General features: G+C 32.5%; 2 protein-coding genes across 2 annotated transcripts; both read right to left on the bottom strand.

The window, feature by feature from the left end:
• Window positions 1–270: 270 nt before the first annotated feature.
• Window positions 271–2,989, bottom strand: LOC131646646 (protein LPA3-like). Its single transcript, XM_058916630.1, has 10 exons — window positions 2,837–2,989; window positions 2,562–2,753; window positions 2,233–2,280; window positions 2,082–2,121; window positions 1,892–1,992; window positions 1,568–1,760; window positions 1,390–1,488; window positions 1,142–1,259; window positions 802–947; window positions 271–644 (listed from the first exon to the last, which is right to left on the bottom strand). Exons 1-9 carry the CDS (start codon window positions 2,882–2,884, stop codon window positions 824–826), a joined length of 963 nt encoding a protein of 320 aa, XP_058772613.1. The 5' UTR covers window positions 2,885–2,989; the 3' UTR covers window positions 271–644; window positions 802–823.
• A 3,168-nt stretch (window positions 2,990–6,157) lies between these two features.
• LOC131646645 (isoflavone reductase homolog) lies at window positions 6,158–8,752 on the bottom strand. Its single transcript, XM_058916629.1, has 4 exons — window positions 8,388–8,752; window positions 6,887–7,127; window positions 6,511–6,714; window positions 6,158–6,422 (listed from the first exon to the last, which is right to left on the bottom strand). The coding sequence occupies exons 1-4, from the start codon at window positions 8,715–8,717 to the stop codon at window positions 6,262–6,264; spliced, it is 936 nt and encodes a 311-aa protein (XP_058772612.1). The 5' UTR covers window positions 8,718–8,752; the 3' UTR covers window positions 6,158–6,261.
• Window positions 8,753–22,152: the final 13,400 nt, after the last annotated feature.

Below are 22,152 nucleotides of genomic sequence, written 5' to 3'. Positions count from 1 at the left end.
CACAAAATAAATTTTTCCTTTTTCTTTATGTTTGCCTAAACCTTTTTTCAATTTTCTTTGGTATGTTTTCTATTTTCTCCTCTTTTTTAAAATTTACTTTCTATTTTGAAATTTGGTTAGGTATTTTTTTAATTATAAAATGCGGTTGTTTTGATTTGTAAGAAGAAAAAAAAAAAGAGAGAACAGAGAACATTAACCCCTCCGAGTTATATAAACTCCCCGTTCATCTATTTTTTTCCTTCCAATTTTGACTCGTTTCCACTGTTTCGATTACATGATCGGTTCAATAGTCAGCCGATATTTAATTATTTCTCCAAGTCTCAGTTCGACCGGTTCAACGAGACGGTCCAAACCGCTTTTTAAAACACTCATGTGTCTGTACCTGTTGGCAAATGACAAATTATGTACAATGCACAAACACACAGAAAACTTGTATGTCTCATGAATTTACATGAATTTACATGAATTTCTAAACTATATAGCAAGTCAGCAACAACTTGGTAGCTATTCAAATATAAACACCATTTGAACACTAGAAGCTGCCAATTCTATTCGCCACAGCCTTCAATCCTTCGATCATCAGATGGCAACGGTTGACATCATTCTTGATCTCCTAAGAAGAAGAAGAAGCTGGATACCAACCCCTGATGCTCATCAGTACACAAAATTTTGTAAGTTTTCTTTTCATTAATCTTTCTTTCTTAATTCTGAGACAAAATTGTAGCTTTGAAAAGTGAAAAGGACACTATAGGCGTAGTGAGTTCACCAATTCAGGACACAGAGGAAGCTGAAAATTCTTACCATTACTATTATTACAGATACATCAATTTGTTGGAAGAATATCAAGAGCAACTTCCTTGAGGGATGGCATAGTATCCTGCTGATGTAGACAAACATATTTACTACTCCCCACTTTTCTCAGAATCTTCCAAGGACCCGGATAGCACCTACACGAAATGCTTTTGTCAGACTATTTGGAAGAGATTGTGAAAACAATTTATCACATGTTAACTTATAAAAGTTTGCTTTTTGACAGACTTTAGCAGGAGCGTCTAAACGGACGGGCATGCCCTTTTGCTATCTCTTTAAACTTTTTGACTTTTCAATGTAATAAATAGTTCGAGTTAATCAGCTTACAGACCTGAAAAGTACTCCTCCGTTACGACCCTTGAAATTATGAATGTAGTACACAGTTTCCATCGCAGGTAGAAAGGACTTTGTAAGTTCAGCTAGCTTCGGGTAAAAGAACGGTGGATAATCTTGATTCATTCAAGGCTAACTATTTTCTGGAAGGAGATTGAGACTTGCTAGTAAAACTTGTTTACTCAAAATACTTATGCAAGAAAAATAACTCTTAATAAACAACTTAACAATTTTGTAAAAGGATACATCCAGATCTGATACGATCGAGTTCACCATTAAAAATAATCAGTTTCCGATCAGTATTCAAGACAGCTTCTCTGTAAAGTTCTTCCACAACAAGTATTTCTGAAATTCATAGAAACACATGTCATGAAACTTCCTTCCATTGTTTATAAAAACAATAACAAAGAAAATTTGGATTTACCGTTGACATTGAAGTACGGGTAAGCTGCTATGAAAAGCTCATCTTCTTCCTTCACTCTATCTGACATTTTTACTTTCTCAACAAAACCAAAATCTTCAAAGAATGAAGGCTTTGTCAGATAGTCCAACTTAAAAGAAGCTCCACTGAAGACGGATTGTCTAGCAAAGTCGACTTCATTAGCTTCTGGAAAAAACTGATTTTTACAACAAGGTTGTGCATCAAATTCAACTGGAAGTGAAGTGAAGAAGAAAAGCCTTTATATTTCATCAAGAAAGGAATGCTGTGAACATAAAGAATAATAGTGCTCTAAATCAAGAAGATTACTATTCTTGTTCGCGTGGTTTTCTCGGACGAAATGAAGCGGTCACAAAATTCACGAATCAATTGCATGCTTCCAGTCATCTCTATTCCACCTTCACCATCACCTGGAATATACTCCACGAGATGAATCAATTTGCACATAAGTTGAAACAATTGTACCCGAAAAAACAGGAAACCGAAATACATAGAGGACCTGGTACGGATGTGAGTCCGGCAGTGGGAAACTCAATTTCCTGTTGAAGATTGTTGTTCATTATAGGATCAATAGGTTCTCTCCTCAGTTTAGAGAGTGCTGTAACCTTCATTTTCAATTCCTTATAAAAATATTATCAGATAGGACTCACCATTAGCTTTTTGTTATCCTTCATGGCCAATTCCACTGCAACTCCAGCCTATTGAAAATACACAAATGCCACATATATGATAAACACTTATGCTATGTACTCTAATTAAGCTATTTATCCAAACAGAACCTAATTAAGCTATAAACTCTAATTAAGCTATTTATCCAAACAGAACCTAAATAGTTCAATAAACTAACATTTTAACTCAAATTGTTACTCTTCACAATACTGATATAACCAAACCCTAACTAAGTTTGTCCATCAAAAACCAAACTTAACATTGAAATTAACCAAAAAATTGAAGCAAAGAAAAGATCATAAAAACTAACCTGTTCCAGAAGCTCAGAGTAATCAAAAGGGAAAGGAACATCAGTCTGAACAGAGGCATTGGCATCACCCGAAGCCGAAACAGAACAACATACTGCTAATTTTGGATTTCTGGGTACCTTTGAAAGAGCATTAGCACCTCTAATTCTGATAACCCCACCATTTTTCAGCGAAAAAGATTCCAACTTGACAACCTAGAGAATCAGAAAAGCAATAGAGTGTGAGAACTGATTGAAGGCATTTTTGAAGGAAATTTGCAGAGACAAATTGTACTTACAGTTGAAGTTGGAATGGAAGAGGGTGCGAATGGTGAAATGGAGAACATGATGGTAGAAGTAGTGGATAATAAAAGCAGTTAGAAGGTGCAGTTCTCATGTGAAGTGCTAACAAGTTTAATAGTCAAAATCAAAGTGAAACGATTGGGTGAAGACAAGGTTCCCATAGTTACACTTTTGTACACAAAAGTTTTGTAAAATTCTGAAAAACAAAATAAAAGGAGTTAATATACAAATTATTCTTAGAAATTGTAACCATCTTTGAAAGTAGTATGTAATTTTTGCAAATTGACAAGTGAGTTTTTAAAATTACAATGTGTATTCTCCCTTGCTTTATTTATAAGTGTGTATTTGATTCAATGTTTGTAATGATTAATTTTATGTGATAAAATTTTTAAAAATTTAAATTTTGTTTTTGTTTTGAATTTTTAAATTTTTTTAAATTTTAAATTAGTTTTAATATTAAGTTATGCAATTTTTAAAAACTAAAATTAGTTTTAAATATAAAAATAAAGATTATAATAAAAATATTTTAATTCAAACAATTTGTATCCTTAAGTTATAGAATAATTAAAATATTATAAACAAATAATATTTGTTTGATAAAAGTTTTATTAATAGTGATTAAAAGAGGTGATTGTCGGTGGAAGCGTGTAAGAGTGGTGGTCGATTGTAGTAGTTTATGGTGATTAAAGTGGTGGTTTATGGTGGTAGTCGGTAATGATGATCATTGGTGGTTTATAGTGGTAGTCGATAGTGATGATTAGTGGTGGTTTATGGTGATTGAGGTGGTAATTAAAGTGATAGTCGATGGTGGTGATTGTTGGTCAGATTGATGACCATAGAGTGTCAGTTGACGATGGTTAAAGTTGTGTTGACAATGGTGATTGTGGTAGGTGACGGTGGTCAAAGTGGTTGTTGGTGTGTTCAAAGTAGTAATTGTTGGTAGTCGGTGGTAATAACTAATGGTGGTTAAAAATGGTGGTAGTCAATAGTCATGATCATTCGCAATTTATGGTGGTAGTTGTAATACATCGACTTTAATTTATTATTTTTAATTTATTTATTTGATTTAATGTAGTGAATATATGTGTTTGGCTTGAATTATTTTATTTTATTTATTCAATTAATAATAAAAATATTTTAGAGTAGAGAAGAAAAATAGAATTAATTAGTTAAATAAAAATAACTAGATAAGTGAGTATTTAGAGATAGTTAGAAAATTATTCAAATTAAAATAAAATAATTATTTTAAAGTATTATTAATACATAACTAAAAAATAAATTTGTTTATAAAATATATATTGGTGGGATTTATTCAATAAAATATAAGATTATTTTAAATAAAATCAAATATTAGGGGGTGTTAGTAGCTTAGAGGGGTAGAACAAATTGGAATTTTTAGGGTTCAATAAATAGTTAACGTGAGGGACTTTGGTACATACATGCAAAAATTAGTAATTGGGAAAAGAGGAAAATCATGAATTTGGGATTTAGAGGAGAGCTTGGAGCGATGGTGAGAAATGGGGAAGAATTCTTCAATCTTCAAACTTCGAGATAAAGGGGGATTTATTTACTCATAGGTGATTATAGGAAGTCAGGATAGTGAGGGGTACTCACCCTCCTATCTTGTCCATATTATTATCTATATTTCTTTTGTGTGTTCTTGTTTGTGGCTAAAGGGATTTGAGCAAAACCCCTAAGATCATCGATTGATGAGTTACTCCATATCTTGTTGTTGTAATAGAAAATATATGATTCTGTTAATTTTGGGTTGTGCCCTTATGAGATTTTTGTGATAATTGGAAAATGTATGATTTGTTTATGAATTTTTTAGCGATCCCAAATGGCCTGTTTTCCCGAAAATCAAAAATATCAGAATAATAAAAAAGTCAGGAAAAATATGGAATTGTAAAAATCAAGAAAACTTGGGAATCAGGGGGAGGCAGGGTGGCAGAGGTGTTGCGCCACGACGACAACAGTAGAGCGCGATTGCACGAATGGGATATTGGAAGTTGCGTCAGATGGGAGCGGCTGGGGCGCGTGACCGGAGGCTGGGCCATAACCTATAAACCTAGGATGCATTGTCACTCCCTAACATATAAATCTAGGGTCACATGCGAAGAAACTTGCAAAATGTCTCAACCGCACCATAGCAGCTCACATCATCACATCAAGGATCTGCATAAACAATTTTGGTTTTGGAACTGTAGAGAGACTATATCATCCCTCAAGTCACACAATTTAAATATCTTTGGTTTGTAATACAAAATGATGGAGAAATAGAAGAGGGTGTAAACACTCGAATTCAAGTTAGACAGATGAAATGGAGGAGGACATTAGGGTCTTTATGTGACACAAAAGTATCACTCAATGTGAAGAGAAAATTATATCAGACTGTACTAAAACATGTAATGTTGTACGAGACATAATATTGGATAGTTAAGAATCAATACGAGAGTAAAGTAAGTGTGGTAAAGATTGGATGTTGCGCTAGATGTGTGATAAGACTGGATATGAAGTAATTATACAAATGACATTATTAGAAAGTTTTAGGGTAGCACCTATAGTAGAAAATATGGTGGGAAGTAGATTTAGGTTATTTGGAAATGCAGAGAGAATGCGTCTAGATTATGTTATAAGAAGAGTAGATCAGATGAGGATGAATAAGACAACTAGAGATAAATGAAGATCTAAATAAATATAAGAGAAACTATTAAAAGAATATCAAAATTAACGAATGAATAAAATTACGATCTTTAATAGAACATTACTGTGAAATTTAATGCATGTAATTGAAGTCACTTAATCACTTAATGAAATAAGACTTAATTGTTGTTATTGTTAGAATCTTCCCTACTTCTCGATACTCACCTTTAAACCCAATCAACTTGGTTATGGATTTGTTCTTTTAAATAAATGAAATAAGTTCACAATTAAAGCAAACATAATTACAAATCATCATCCTTCACGTGACAAATAGTTTGTTTAGTTTGATTTTTGAAAGAGGTAAAAACAATTCTAAAAATGTATAATTGATTCTGAAATGATTTTGAGGTGTTTGATTCAAATAAATTTATTTTGTCTTCATAATTGATTTTACTAAAAGCTAGAATTTGTATCTCTTAAATTTAGATGTGATTTTTACAATGAAATTTATTGTTCAACTCGATTTTATATAAATGTATCCAAATATAAATCGATTTTGTTAAATCAATTTTATTAAAATCAATTCTACTAAATTTAATTATATCAAAATCAATTTTATCCACTACCAATCCAACACACACAAAAAAAAATAACTTGCCAATACATGATCATCGTTCTTTCTTCTCAATTGCTTCAATATTGTACTCAACATCACCAATATTTATTTAATTTGAATAATAAAAAGTATAACTTTTCACGGTTATACAATAATCTCATATCACACATATAATTTTAGAAATTCATCCATGCGTGTGTATTCCACTTCTGGGTAAAGCTTCGATGCTTCTTCTTCATCCCTTACTTCAAAATTTGCCAAACACCCTTCATAGAAAATATGATAGAAATGTCCCATTCCTACTTCGCTTGCAAAGTCCAAACCTAATAAATTTCACACCAATCAATAATCAACAATTATTTATTAATATGAAATAATTAAAAGTTACTTTTTTTTGGGTGTACATTTTACCTTTCATGGAAGAAAGAAAGTCTTGTTCAGATAAGGTAGATTTCTCTAGTTGCTTTCCAATAAGTTTCTCCCATTTCTCAATCAACTCTCTTTGAGTGAGAATATTTTCTGGTGGCCTTAGATATATTGTCTTGTTCAATGTTCTAGGATCATCAATTGTCTTAATTGTGTATGTTGCTACATCATCTTCATCCATATAAACAACTGCCACAATCACATCTCATATATCTTAGTGTAATTAAATTCCAATATTAATTGTGTCCTAGGTTTTAAAAAACATATACAGTCGCGTAAAGATTTTTGCAATTTTTATCGGTACAAGTGTTACAACATTGATAACAGTCATCGCAGTGTGAATTAATCACAATTTGCTTACCTTTGACATTGCCATCGCCATAGAGAACCACCTTGTCCCGAGGAGGAAAGAGTGTCCCCATCTGAGAGAGGTTGCCGGCGAAGTAAGCGGCGAAACAATTGGCAGAGATGTAAGTGAAAGGGATGTTGGCATCCTCAATTGCTTTTCTTATAATCATTTTCTCATCAAATGTGACTCTTCCTGGTTCAAGTGCATGTCCCATAAGAGCTGGGTCCATCCCAAATTCTGAAGGCAGAAAACGCTAGTGGAAGGAAAAAAGGACATGATTATTAGGCGTGAGTTCAAATCAATGTTTTGTACATAGATGCTTTTTACAAAAGAAACACAAAAAGTGATTCCAAGTCAAATATAAAACAACTCTGATTCTGACCACTTTATTAGTGGTTTTCTACACGTGAGAAGTACTAGTATGTAAAATAATTAAAATATAATCATAAAAATATTATAAAACTTTTGATTAATTTTAGTAATACGGGGTTAGGTTTTACTTTGGGGTTGGTAAGTCGAATGTCAAACATAACGGGGTACGAAAATTGACTTCCTTTTTAAATGTAAAAGGTAGGAGTAATAGTTAGTTGAAGTAATATAAATTTTCTTTTGACAATGGTAGGTAAATCTTTTTTGACGCAATTGTATAATGAATTTTTCTTTTAAAAGAAATAAGAATGTTAAAGTTTTTAGTGTGGCTAATCTATATTCATATAGTTGGATAAGTTTGACATCAATTAGTTTATATTTAAAATTTTATTTTTAAGTTTCTTTCCGGTGGGAAAACGGATCGGATCTATCATGTATATTTTTGTTTTGTTTGCAATTTAGTGTGTGCTGATCTAAAAGTCTAGGCGCACGTCTTTTAATTTTTCGCAAACATTATGTTAATTTAAGTTTAAAAGTTGCAATGGCCTTTTAATTTTTCGCAAACATTATATTAACATAAATTTTTATAATTTAAGTTTAAAAGTTACAATGGCCGTAATTTCATTTTTTTCAAACTTTTATTTTTAGTTCCGATCAGGTCAAAATTTTAGACCTACATCTTCGACTATATTTACCTCACTCCGCTCCATTTTTTCTAGATTTTTGTAAAACGGGTCATAACGGAATGACATGTCTGTTTGTCACCCCTATTTAAAAATCTAGTATGCGAATTGTTGGATAAGCTTGACACCAACCAACTTCAGTCATATGAATTTAAAATTATCTGTGTAGGTTTGATTGTACTATGCTTTTCAAATTTAATTAGAATTAATATTTTTTGAGTTTAAATATATTTTTATATTAAATTATACTGGTCAATTACTTCTACTGAAATTTATCTAAACATAGTACTAAATGGACTTCCAAATTTGTACAAGGAAAAAATTTCAAAAAAGTCCAATCATACTATTTTTCATTTTTAATAAACTATAATAAAATGTTATATATCATAAAATTTATTATTTTATCAAAAAATAGTAATGATCTACACTTTTAAATCATTAGATAGTACCGATATGCATACCTTAACATTTCCAGCATCCTTGATAGCCTCAACAAGTTTGAGCTGCATCATCAAATTATGTGATCGAAAATGAACACCAGACATGGTGCAAATAACAACATCAGCTAGTTTCACAGCATCTACCAAACTTTGATGATTAGAAAAAGAACCTTCCACAAGATGAGCACCTTGTTTCTTGAATGAAAGAAGCATTTGCACCTTTTCAGTATCAAGTCCTATATCTGGACGTTGAAGAACATAGGTTTTATGACCTTGTTCTAAACTTGCTTTTACTATTCTCCTACCAATATAACCAGTTCCCCCCACAACTAAAACCTTGCTCTTTCCCATTATTGTCTTTTTTCTCTTGTAGCTATAGTTGAGCTTATCTTCAAAACTGCCAAGGCTAGCTATATATATAAAACAAAAAAGGATGTGACTTTTCTTATACTCTAAACTATTATAGTGCCTTCAAAGTAAAAGTTGGGTCCCTACACTGGGTTTAAAAGAAAATAACTTATTTTATCATTTTTTAAGATAATGAAAAGACTTATCAAGAAATTCTAATTTGAAAGTTAATTTGTGATTGTTCATGTGTAATAGAATGTGGGGAGGAGCCGAAGAGAGGAAATAGATACAATTTCGTTACTATTTTTTTTTTAGGGGTGTTCAAAGTCGAACTCGAACCGACCTAATATAAAATCGAATTGAATCAAATCGAAACTGTAAAAAATAGCATTTGGTTCGAATGTGTTTGAGTCATTTTTTAACAAAATCGTGCAGTTCGTTTCAGTTTGCGGTTTGTAATTTACAAACCGAACCAAATCAAACTGTATTATGTTACAAAATCTTATTAACCAATATATATTTCTTTAATTTTTTAGAGAAATCAACTAGTATTATGTCTATATTTTATCATATTCTTTGTAAGATATTTATTTTAATTTATATATCATCAAAAAACAAAATATTATTCATTTATAAATACTATTTTGATAAAATATATTTTATCGTATTCTTTGTATAATATTTATTTACGAATGTAATTTAATGTATATCATTCTTTAGGCCTAAGATAAAATTGTAAAATGCATTTTTATGTATCCAATTATAAATTTATTTTGACAGTTATAAACTTTTTTATGGTAATGTATATACTATTAAACACAAAAATATATTTTCCTCTATATGTGTATGTATGGCTCAATAATTTTTTTGTAACCAACCGAACCAACTCAAACCGGCTTAGTTTGGGTTGGTTTGGTTTGATTTGGTTTTATTTATGAAACTAAAACATACAATTTAAGATACACTTCCTTTCACGATTGATCACCAAGCCATGGACCATGCCAAAAAGAAATTGATTTGCCGTCCCCAAGTGAGCACTGAATATGATCATAGAAGTTTAATTTTTCCTGGCCTTCTTTAACTCCAATGCTCATCAAATTTCTCCACCATATTGATTCTCTTCTGATTTTTCTACTCGTATCATTGGCAAACATCTTCAAAATTAGGTTTTGATATCTATGTTTCAGAATACCATACCAAACTGCTTCCTTAACAACCAAGATCCTCCACTTTCACTTAAGCAAGAGTGTTCAATTGAAGAGTTCCAAATTCTTGATACCTAGACCCCTTCCTTCTTTGTTCTACAAACCTTCTGGTAACTTACCCAATGAAGATTTTTCTTTTCTTATGAGTCATACCATAGAAAATTACTTTGAATTTTATAAATCTCTTTCAAGATTTTAGTTGGAGCTTTGTAAAGAGATAAAGTTAAGGAATGCATTGTTCATGGTCACCCTTCTCGCCTAAGACAAGAATTTATCTCTCCATTTTGACACTTTTTTTCTCACTTTGTCCACAATAGAATTCCACATACTCACTTTTCTACGGCTATCTCCAACCTGAACTCCCAAAAATTAAAAAGGTAAACTATCTTTATAACAACTCGGAAAAATGGACGTTGCCTACAAGAATGATTCCTCCACATTAATCCTATAAATCTTACTCTTGAAAAAATTAACACAAAGACACCATATTAATTCAAAACCTCTTAACAAAGCCTTCACACTCCATAAATTACACCAAAATCTTTCCTCTATAATGGTTGTGTCATCACCAAATTAAAGGATCTTTATGTTGGTGATTTTAGTATCATCAATGTATTTTGGTAGTAATGTGATTTACTATAGGGCGATGCAATTATGCGTTAAGTTTGAAACGAGTTAAGGTACTGCGGAGTGCACGCTCGTCGAGCTAAACGTGTAATTGTATACGAATAATTGAAACGGGGTTCCAAGGGGCGTAGCCCCTGGCGGGGTACGGGGCAGCGTCCCGTCGGGGTCCAAGGGGCAGAGCCCCTGGCAGGGTGCGGAGCAGCGCCCCGTCGGGGTCCAAGGGGCAGAGCCCCTGGCTAATTTTTCTGACCGTTGTACCCTTTCCTAACAGACATGACCGTTTTTCTGAACAGGTGTGTCTTTTCTGTTTCTGTTATTAATCTCCTATATAAGGATTCATTTGGCCTCGATTTTGTTACACGAAAATAATACTTCCTCTCTACATTCCTGATCTGTTCTCTATTGTCAGAAACAGATTGCTCTTCGAGAATTATCCCCACAAAGATTTCGTGAACCCAGGCAAGAATAGGGTCGAAATACTTTGTTCGGAAAGTGTACGAACACGATTCTTTGAAGTTATCCAAGATTATCATACCTATTTTCTAACACTTTATCATTATCTCTTCATTCACCTAGAAATCCTTATAAACTCCAATATCCATTAACTTCTTCATTAAAGCGTAAATACCCTCCATAGCAATCACAAAGAGGAAGGATAATGGGTCCCCCTGCCTTAAGCCTCTCCCTACATTAAAATCCTCTGTTGCACTCCCATTTATCAAAACAAACATGAAACTAGTAGGTAAGACTCGAAATCGGTGAAAGGGATCCGGATTTTAAAGTCCTAAATCATGCCAACATAAAAGTAAATATACTCGTCCGAGACTCCTCGAGGTCGAGTCATACAAACTCGTTCACCTTGAATACAGGGTTCCAATATGACGACGTCTTCATTACCGGTAGAAGATATCCTTTACTCAAATCGAAGTTTAGAAATGTATTTGACATCAATTGTGCTTCGGTCATGGCTTAAAACTTTTTGATCAATAGAGGATTCAATCATCTCCATCACTATTTCTACAGAACCTATTGATGATGAAGATTCCAAATCAGTTTCGCTTAAAGGTGAAAAATATCGCCATAAACTTCTGATAAGTGCCAAATTGTAGTTATTTTCGTATATAATTTTGCGGCACTTATCGATTCTTTTGTTAATATTAGTTGAAAAATATTCGTGTATAATTTGTGATTTTGATTCATTGATGTACCGTTTGATAGTTTTTCATTTATTTTATAGGTATTGGTGCACGTTTGGAGCCTCGAGCAATAAATTTTCCAAGGCACGACTTCAAATGCGCGATTTTGGAAGAAAATAATGACTGATCCCGCCAAGCCCATTTCCCAGCGTGCTACATCTTTTCTGGCAGAACCAGAACTGTGTTTTGAAGCCCGCTAAGCACGTTATGCTTGCTAAGTGCGGTCACTTTTACAAGCCCATATATTTTCTCAAAGGCGGTGTAACGTGTAAACTAAGTGGCAGCATGTTAAGCACGATAAGCCCGCTTAGCGCGGGTGCGTAAGTTTTGTCTATATACTTTTCATTTCAGCATAGTTTTAGGTTATGGTTTTAGGGGTTTTTGTGTCCCAACTCCATCAATTTAATTCTTAGGTAGATTAACTTAGAAAACAACACTAAGGTCTTGCATATGGATGATCGGAGGTGGATTTTTTATCAATCGGAGCCGACAACTCGTGAGATGTTTGGTTTTCCTCTCTTCGTCTTTGTGTATTTCTCTTTTGTTGGGTTTGTTTGTATATTTACTCTGAACATATGTATATTTATCGCTCATGGTGTTGCATAATGTAACGCCCGTTTTATTTTAATTATTTATTTTATTGTGTGTTATGTGGATTATTTGTTAATTATGGGTGAAATTTTGGTATAGCAGAACTCAGTTCTCCCATAGGATGTCGAGACATCTGGTCTGTTATCAACAACATATGCAAGATAAAGACAGTTAAAATAGTTGCTGAAAAATAAAGTGCACACAAGAATTGTTGACCTAGTTCGATGAAATCACACCTACTCTGGGGGCATACCAAGCCATGAATGAAGTCCACTATCAGCAGTATTAATTTGGAGCTAAGCTAATCCCAAGCTTACAACCCCTCACTTAATCCCTATCCAATAACCCTTCTACCTAGGTCCTCCATAGATATGGAATATCCCCATCTCACTAATCATCACAATGATGTTGTACAGTTCTCCAGTCCCAAGAGTTGTAGCAACGACCTAATTTCCACAATCTTGTATCCACAGAATAGAATACACACTTCCATGATGAGAAAACACACTCCTATATTGGGCAAGAAGCTGCACTTTCCTCCATACTCAACCTTGAATCTATACTAAGAACACATACTTGGAGTTACTTAAAATCTTCCTCTAAGAACAATACTCAACTCATTACCTAAAGGCTTTTGAGTGAGAACACGATGGACATCCCACAAACCGGGTGGTTCATCAACCAACACAACCCTTATAATTTACATGATGGATGGCTTGTCTTTTTAGGTTACAATGCTTCTATTTATAACCTATACCCAACTGGTTTTGGGCTTCTAATCACAACAAATATGCTGTTACAAATCTCCAAAAGATTCTCCTACAAAATAGGTCTTCAATCAAATCTTCCTAATTAATCTCCAAAATTAGAAAGTCTTCATTCAAACTTATTCTGATTTGATTCTTCCAGATTCTTCTTTGCGCCACATATGATTGCATAATATTGGTTAGTAATATTCTGAAATTGTTGTTAATTGTTGAGTCAGATTCAATCACCAACAGTTTTGATTCAGGTGCGATGTCGAATGAAGCATGTTTCGACATCTTCTTTGACATGTTGCTTCCAGATGTTGAAACACTTCAACACAACATGTTCTTCTGTCAAGTAGATCTTTAATCTATTTTCTCTTACAAGTATAATTCATACTCAACTAATTACTACTGTATTAGTTTTACCAAACATAATGCCAATCCAAATTATAGAGAAACAACAATGGGATTATTTGGTATTATGTTATTTTATTAGGAATAAGTAGTAATAACATGATAAGATTATTAGTATTAGGCCTAACTTAGAGTTAATAGTAGCATTTGGGAGGTGTTAATTTAAGAGCATTAGTAATAATAAGAAGTTAGTAAGTATATCAAAACAAGAGAAATTTAGGAAAAGAAAGTTAGAGGTGACATTTTTTGAAAGAAGAAGAGAAGAGGAGAGAAAGCTAGGGCAAACCCCATTGGAGGCTTAGAGTTGTCTTCAATCCAAACCAAGGTAAGAGTGGGATTCTTTCATGATAAGGGTTTGTATGATGATAGGTTATAGTGAGGATTTGATTCTATGCTTTGATATCCATGTTTGTGTGAGAATTGCAATTTTGATGTTGTTGATGGATGTTGAAATTGATGAATGGTTTGTTGATCATTTGGTGAAATTAATATAGGCTTATAAGAGAGAGTGATATTGTGATTTGTGTATAATCTATAATCCTTCAATTTCATGATTGGGAAATGTTAGGGTTTATGCTAGATTCATGAGATTGTTCTATTTAACATGTTTTTGTATAACTTGTGGATGATAGATGCCATATGCTGGTTGTATGTGATATTATTTGTTGAAAGAAAGTGATTTTGAGTGGTAGAATCCCTATTTCGCAGAATTGAGTTCTCTGCAATTTTTCTACATAATCGCGTGTCCGCTAAGCGAGCTCGGGCCGCTAAGCGAAGTTTGGGAGAAAATTCATAAAATCGTGAGTCCGCTAAGCGAACTTGGTCCGTTAAGCGAGATTGTGAAAAATGGCCGCTTCTGGATTTAGTCTGAAGAAGCGCGCTTGAGGTCCGCTAAGCGAACTTTGCTGTGTGAACTTTTATGAAACTTCAATATGGCATAACTCTTGATCCGTAACTCATTTTTATGCGTCGTTTGAAGCGATAGGAAGCCAATGTTATTATCTATGTTATAAGATAGAGTTGGTTGGCACTTATTGAATTAATTATGATGTGGTTGTGTGAATAGCATGTGATTAATGTATATGTGAGTTATGAATCGACGAATTATGAATAACAATTGTTGATATGTTATGTGGAATGATAATCATGAGGTGTGCGAGTGAATATATGCTATTTAAATGTAATTGTTGTAGGATAAATGTGCTTTGCACGATGATTGAATAATTTAATTAGTTGAATATTGTTGTATGCTGGTATATCATCTTGATGTGATTGATAGTTGTGAATTACTATAATAGTAATGACGATGTTGTTGCCGCAGAATATTGGCATTTAAGCTGGAGGTTATTTCCTCGCTGCTATTAGTTGATTCTGTGGTGTGATGTGAATGTTGTATCTCTGTGAGTGTTGCATCATTGAGTCCCATAGCATAGCATATTTATGATGGCCTGAAAATGGCAAACACGATGGCCTGTATTGGCAATTTTATGAGATGGATCTAATGCTCAACACGATGGCCTGTATTAGCAATTTTCTGAGATGGAGCCAATTCTCACTACGATGGTTTGTATTGGCGGTTTTTGAAATGGGAGTTCTGCTCCAAATGGTACCACATGCATATGCGTAGTATTGAGTCGCATCTTGAGTTGCATGCGAGTCACTGTGATGATGAATTCGTTGTTATGATTGGTTGATAACATTGTTGTTGTGATGAAAGTTGCATGGAGTTGAGAAGTGGTGAATTGCGTATGATCTTATTTTTGCTATAATTATTACCATACGTTCTTTTATAATCTTTGATATTTCACCCCTTCTGTTTGAATGTTACCTTCTGTTGGTAACGTGCATGTAACGATGAGGAGTAGCTGTTACTGTTAGTAGTTCGAGTTGGTGTCTTTTGCTCTGATACGTAACCCTCGGGGGGATTGACGCTTATTTTATTTTGATATGTTTAAGTTGAATTCAGAGTTGTTTATGAAGAAGTTTGTTTAGTTGTTTTCATGTGCAGGTGTATGTCCACGACGTCACCATCTTCGTTGCAATCATTTACTGGTGCCAAGTTTCTTTAAAACATATCATTATGGAAGTTGAACCGTGCATGACCTCCGTATTTTTGACTTCCCACTCAACGTCCTCCATGTTAGATCCTAGGGGTGTTTGCGGTGCGGTTTGGGCGGTTTTGACGAAAAAAATCATCCGAACCGCAAGAGAAAAAATCGGGCGGTTTGGTTTGGTTCGGTCGGCTTTTAAAAAAAATTCGAACCAAACCAAACCAAACTAATGCGGTTTGGTTCGATTTTTTACAAATATTTTATTGAACCATACATATACATATAAAATGACAATATATCTTTGTATTTAGACATTCATACACTATCAAATAACAACAAAACTCGTCATATTTTGACAACAATTTTCCATTTAATATGTAAAAATTAAATTAGACAAAAGTGGAATAATAAACATAAAATAATAGCATAAAACAATATAAAAATTATTATAATGAAAAAAATAGAAGAGACGAGAGATTAGTGAAGGTGAAAAAGAAAAAACAAAAGAGTTGAGATATTAGAGAAGAAGATGTGCGATAAAAACGAAACTGAAAGAGGGAACATTTGCATAAAAATGAAAAGGTGAAAAAGAAAGAATATAAAAGAGTAGAGATTATAGAAAAAGAGGGAAGATGTATGTGGCAAAGAATGCGCGATAATGCTATTAGAGATTTGAGAAGATCGGGACTGAAATCATGTTCAAGGATGAGAAAATTATTCGTAATCATAAGACTAAGGTGTAATAGGTTTAAGTTTGAGTTGGATGTGAGTTAAGTAAAAGTTAGGTTCTAACATAATGCGGTTTGATTCGGTTTGGTTCAGTTTATAAAATACAAACCGCAAACCGAACCGAATCGTACGATTTTGTTAAAAGATGACCTAAACTAATCAGAACAAAATACGGTTTTTTGCAATTTTGATTTGATTTGATTTAACTTACAATTTTCTATTGGATTGATTTGATTTTAAACGCCCTATTAAATTCAATCAACTCTGAACCATTGTGTATATCGCTCTATCTTTAATCAATATAATGTGGTCAAGAAGACAACTCTAGATAGATAAATGCAACATACATGATTCATTTTCCAATGTCATTTTTATCTCCTCAATCAATAGATGAAAAATATGTACACATTAGTAAGGTTATGATTTGACCCAACTTGCCAAAAGAGAAAGTGCACAAAAAGTACTATTCTTTGAAGTCAAAGTTACTCTATAAAAGTTGGTGGCTGACCAAATTAAGCAAATATTTAAACTGATCTTCTAAACGCTGACGCAAATTGTACGCAATAATGATATGATCAAACTAATTTTATTCTTAAAAAATTCAAACTATATACTTTATAAATTATATTTAATTACATATAAGAATTAGTTATGCAACATCATAGTTATCAGTCAAGTCTTTATTGAATATGGAAATATGCAATTGCCATATAAATTTTATTTAATCAAAATTAAAAAAGAAAATGTAAAAAATTAGAGTTTTGACATAGATTGTATTAAAAGATGTAAAATTTTCAAACTCTATATTTATCAAGAGTTCATTTTTAAGATTAGAATAAATCCTTTAAATAATTTAAGACTATTATTTTGTGTAATGTACATTGAATAAAATTTTATCATTTTAATATATTATTATTTTATAAAACATTTATATAAATATTAAAGTTGTATGATGTATGTAAGCTAAATTTAAAGTTTATTTAAGTTTTCTAAAAATATATGCTTAATTATTTTATTAAAATTTTATTGAGGAAAGATAAATTGTTATTAATAAAAATGAATAAATATTTTACAATTGCTTTAAGTAGAATTTGAATTATATTTTATCAAATTACAAACTTAAATTTTTACTACTAAATTAATATATTTTGAATATCTCTTAAATTTTATATGTTTTGCCAAAGTTGAATTGTGTCTAAATTTTATATATTAGCATTAGAATTCAAGTTACTAATATACTTTAGTTAATATTCATTTTTTTTTTTTTTGCCAAATTGGTATGTGGACACACACATAAAACAAAAACAAAAACAAATTTATTGAATTCAATAAAGACTAGATTATACAATGATCAAAGATTTGATAATATAATTGTTGGGGAGTTGGAGAATATTGGAAGAGTCAATGGTCAAACATCAATGGATTTAAGAGATTTTTATATCATATATTTATTCACAATTTTAAGACATTAGGGGTATAAGTCATTTCTTTTATGAATCAAATATTTCTTTTATTTTTAGTCGATATGAGACTTTAGCTATTCACTCACATCACTATTCTTGATCTATATCAGACTTTTAATATCATTTGTTGGGGAGTCTGAGGAGCTTCAAAAATATAATTTAAACTTTCATGTTCAAAAGATTTTAATACTACATATTTAGGCAAAACCTTAAAACATTAGAGTTATTTTCTCTTAAATATATCCAACATTTTCTTTATTTTTAATTGGTGTGGATCTTTAACTACTCACTATTGAATTCCAAGAGTAATAAATTTTTGATCATTTTCTCCTATTTTTTTAATCTATTTCTCTCCTTGCTATCTTAATCTCACTCTATATGAAACAAAAAATAATTTTATAATAAAAAGAGAGAAAAAAAATTAAGAGAGAGATAGAGAGAAAAGAGAAGAATGGAGAAAAAATAGAATGAGAGAATCTATGCCCATAAGTTAATTTTTGATTTTTTTAGTACAATATTTTTTTATTGTGAATTATAAAAAATGAAAACCCATTTTTTATAAGTATATTTAATTAAGTTTATTTATTATTTTAATATTTAATATTAAAAATTAAAAATATTAATTGATCTATATTACTGATCTGGACTCTAATGCAGATGTGATTCAAATAACTTCTCACAAATGAGAATGGTATATCAACAAATTAACTGAAGAGATTAAAAAAGTCTCTAAACTTATTGAATAAAAAAATGAATTTTAAAATGAAAACTACTAAATTATTTTAATCAAATTGGTATGTGGACACACACATAAAACAAAAACAAAATCAAATTTATTGATTTCTACAAAGACTTAATTATTCAATGATCAAAGAGTTGATAATGATGATTGTTGGGGAGTTTGGAGAATGTCCGAAGAGTCAATGATCAAACGTCAATGGGTTTAAGAGACCCTCATATTAAATATTCACTAAAAAATTTAAAATATTAGAGGTATGAATCATTTTTTTTATGAATAAAAAATTTTCTTATTCTCACTTGATTTCCAATAATTTCTCCCCACAAGTATAAGTCACTCACATCACTAGTCTTGATCTATATCAAATTTCTAATACCATTTGTTAGAGAGTCTATTGAATTTCGAAAGTATGAGTTAAACTTTCAAGATCAACTAGACTTTGATACTACATATTTAGGCAAAACTTTAAGACATTTGAGATATGAGTTATTTCTCTTAAATATATCTAACACTTTCTTTATTTTTAATTGATGTGGAACTTTAACTACTCACTATTAAATTTCAAGAGTGATAGATTTTTTAATATTTTCTCCTATTTTTATCTCTCTATTTCTCTCCTTCCTCTCTGTCTTAATCTCACTCTAAGGAAAACAAAAAAATAATTTTATAATAAAAAGAGAGAAAAACTAAAGTTAAAAGAGAGATAGAGAGAAAATAGAAGAATGGAGAAAACAATAGAATGGGAGAATCTATGTCCATAAGTTAATTTTTTGAATTATTTTAGTACATAGTTTTTTATTGTGAATTATAAAAAATGAAAACCCATTTTTTATAAGTATATTAAATTAATTTTATTTATTATTTTAATATTAAAAATTAAAATATTAATTGATTTATATTATTGATTTGGACTCTAATGCCAATGTGATCCAAATAACTTATTAATGAGAATGATATATCAACAAAACTGAAGAGATAAAAAAAGTCTCTAAACTTATCGAATATAAAATATAAAAATAAATTTTAAAATGAAAACTACTAAATTATTTTAATCAAAATAAAGATCAAAGTGTATTTACACTGAATTTATTATTATAGCTTTGAGTATAATGTTGGATGTTGGGATTATGCGGAGCTGTCGCACATGTAATGGAATCAAAAGGTTATGCGGTGAAGCTACTGGCAAGCACTCAGTTAGCTAGATAGGTGAGGTAGGGCAAAGTAGTATATATTTAAATAATATATGGATATGGATGGTATTGGAACAGCTAGCATTTAAAAAGTGAAATTTAATACAATATATTTATGAATTTTTAGTTTCTTTTGTGAGAATTTCTCTCTATGATCCTCTTACGCACCATCGAAATGACTATTTTGCTCCCGTGTTTTTGTAGTTGGAGCTTTGAAAGTATTTTTTTATTTAATGTTGTTCTGTTTCGTAGAAGCACCTACGGAAGTCTTCCGTATATGCATCTACGGAATAAATTCAGCACTCAGAAAACTAAAACAGAAGCATTTGTAAACATAAAAGACATTTCATTGATTCAATATTTAACCGATATTACACCGAAATGTCAAACAGAAAATTAAGAAAACTAATAGAGCTAAGAAATTACAACGGTTAAAACAAGGTCATCTAATCCATGCATCATTTGAATGCAATCCATGTCCCATTTCACTTCAACCCACCAACGTTCTGTTTTTCTGGTCGCAAACGAGGTACTTGTTCTAAGCCTCTGGATCCTTTTGATTTCTTCTCTGGATTCATACTACCCCTCTAAAAAAGACATGATAGTCCTCTTGAGTTGGTCGAAGGAATGAATATCCAAAACTTCACCAGCACCGGTGGTTTGACGGGAGAGAAAATGACATGCCCATCCCTTATGCGGTATTCCGGTTCAGGATCGGGACTCTTCATTGATATTCAGTGACATCCATCTGGCCTAATGCGAGACATTTTTGTGTTTGTGTTGTGTGTTTGTGTTTAGGATTTGTGCTTGTGTGTAATGCAAACCTAGAAACCCAAAATTTATAGAAGTCTTTGGAGAATATGATCCACACAATCTCTGTCACAGAAAGTTCCGTAGATGTATCCAAATGGTCATACGTAACACCTTTCCGTAGATGCATCTACGGTAAAGACCTATAATTTTCATTTTAATACCCTTCTGTAGATGGATCTATAGAAGTTTTCCTACTATTTTTAAACCATAACAGAAAGTAGTAACAACACAAAAACTCAAAAACACACAAGCACAAAAAATGATTATTGGTGGTTCCAATCTATCAGTGGTTCCAATCTTGACTTTTCCACATTCGAGATTTTATCGATATTCTTCAATTTTTCGAATTCATGCATCCTATCAACAAATACATCCGGCCACGTCTCGGCAAGTTCGGTATGATGAAGACTTCATTTCGGTGACATAGGTGGTATGAGGCATCCCGGTTTCAAGTAAACTTGTACAAAATGACACGATTTGGCGAGCCATCCAACACATATAATACGACCAATTGGATTTGTAGGACGTGTGGTGCGGAGGGGAAAAAGGTTTCCGAAAAACCGCAACGCGTCAAGTCAATGCATACCATGTCATATGCGCATGCAATAAGATGTCCCATTTCCGGGAATCTCATCCAACGTGAAACCGGTGCGTAGGCGTCCCCCCAAGGAACAAGAGATTTGTTGACCGATTGAAATTTGGTTTCGTCTCCAAATACCCGCATGTACGAGTCTTTATGGTTCACCAACTCGTTGATAAGATCATGACGGACAAGATAATGGGCACCCTCACCCTTACCAAGCAAAGCTTATACAGCCCGAAATCCGCAATTACCGTCCCCCACCATATTGACGATCCGGTCGATGTATTTATGCATAAAAATCGGCATCTCGTCAATGAATGTAATTTTTGGAGAAATTTGTACCTCTTTAATTGATGGAGCAATAAGTGTTAGAATCGAAACTTTTGGAATAATAGGTCTAAGAATCAGAGTCGATACTTGTGAAACTTGCGGTGGAATAGGTGTCGGAGGCGGTTTGCTTAGGCGAGCTCCCTTGTTGGAACTCTTTTGAGATTTTTGATATTTCGGAGTAGGTGAGTCGGGAAAAAGTTTTTCGAAGTGCTCACAATATGAAGGAGACCGTGTTGTCGAGTTATCATTTGGCGTAGACCTCACTTTCTTCGGAGCACCTTTTGTCTTAACGGGTTGAGACGACGGTTTCTTGTCGGTTGTTTCGGGAAATCCAATACTCCGTAATTGTTCTTTGATGTATAACTCCGTGTAGTCATCGACCTTCGAAAACCTCTCTTGTATCGCCTCCAATTCGGAAATAATAGAGATATTCGAATCTTCTTCGACACAACCATCATCATCAAAACTAAGTCTCTTCCAATGAGGAGTAATTTCATCCATTATTTGGTCAATAATCACTTCGGGCTTCACCGCTTTCCCACCTTCGGTCGCTACTTGTTTTGTCCACACGGCGGGTTTAACCTTACTTCTCACATTACATGATATGTGATATCGACAAAGTAATGCATCAGAAGAAGAAAATACCTTTACAACCGCATTCATCAAAGCGGGGTCGCGGTGCGTAACAATCGCCTTAGGCATCTCGACGTGTTTTTTCAAAAGTGAGCAACACACCTCCAAGGCCCACCTAAAATTAT

The sequence above is a fragment of the Vicia villosa genome, linkage group LG2, assembly GCF_029867415.1.
Source record: "Vicia villosa cultivar HV-30 ecotype Madison, WI linkage group LG2, Vvil1.0, whole genome shotgun sequence".
In the NCBI taxonomy this organism is placed as follows: domain Eukaryota; kingdom Viridiplantae; phylum Streptophyta; class Magnoliopsida; order Fabales; family Fabaceae; genus Vicia; species Vicia villosa.
Note: the sequence above shows the minus strand (reverse complement) of the source record. Positions and strands in the feature narration are given on the sequence as shown.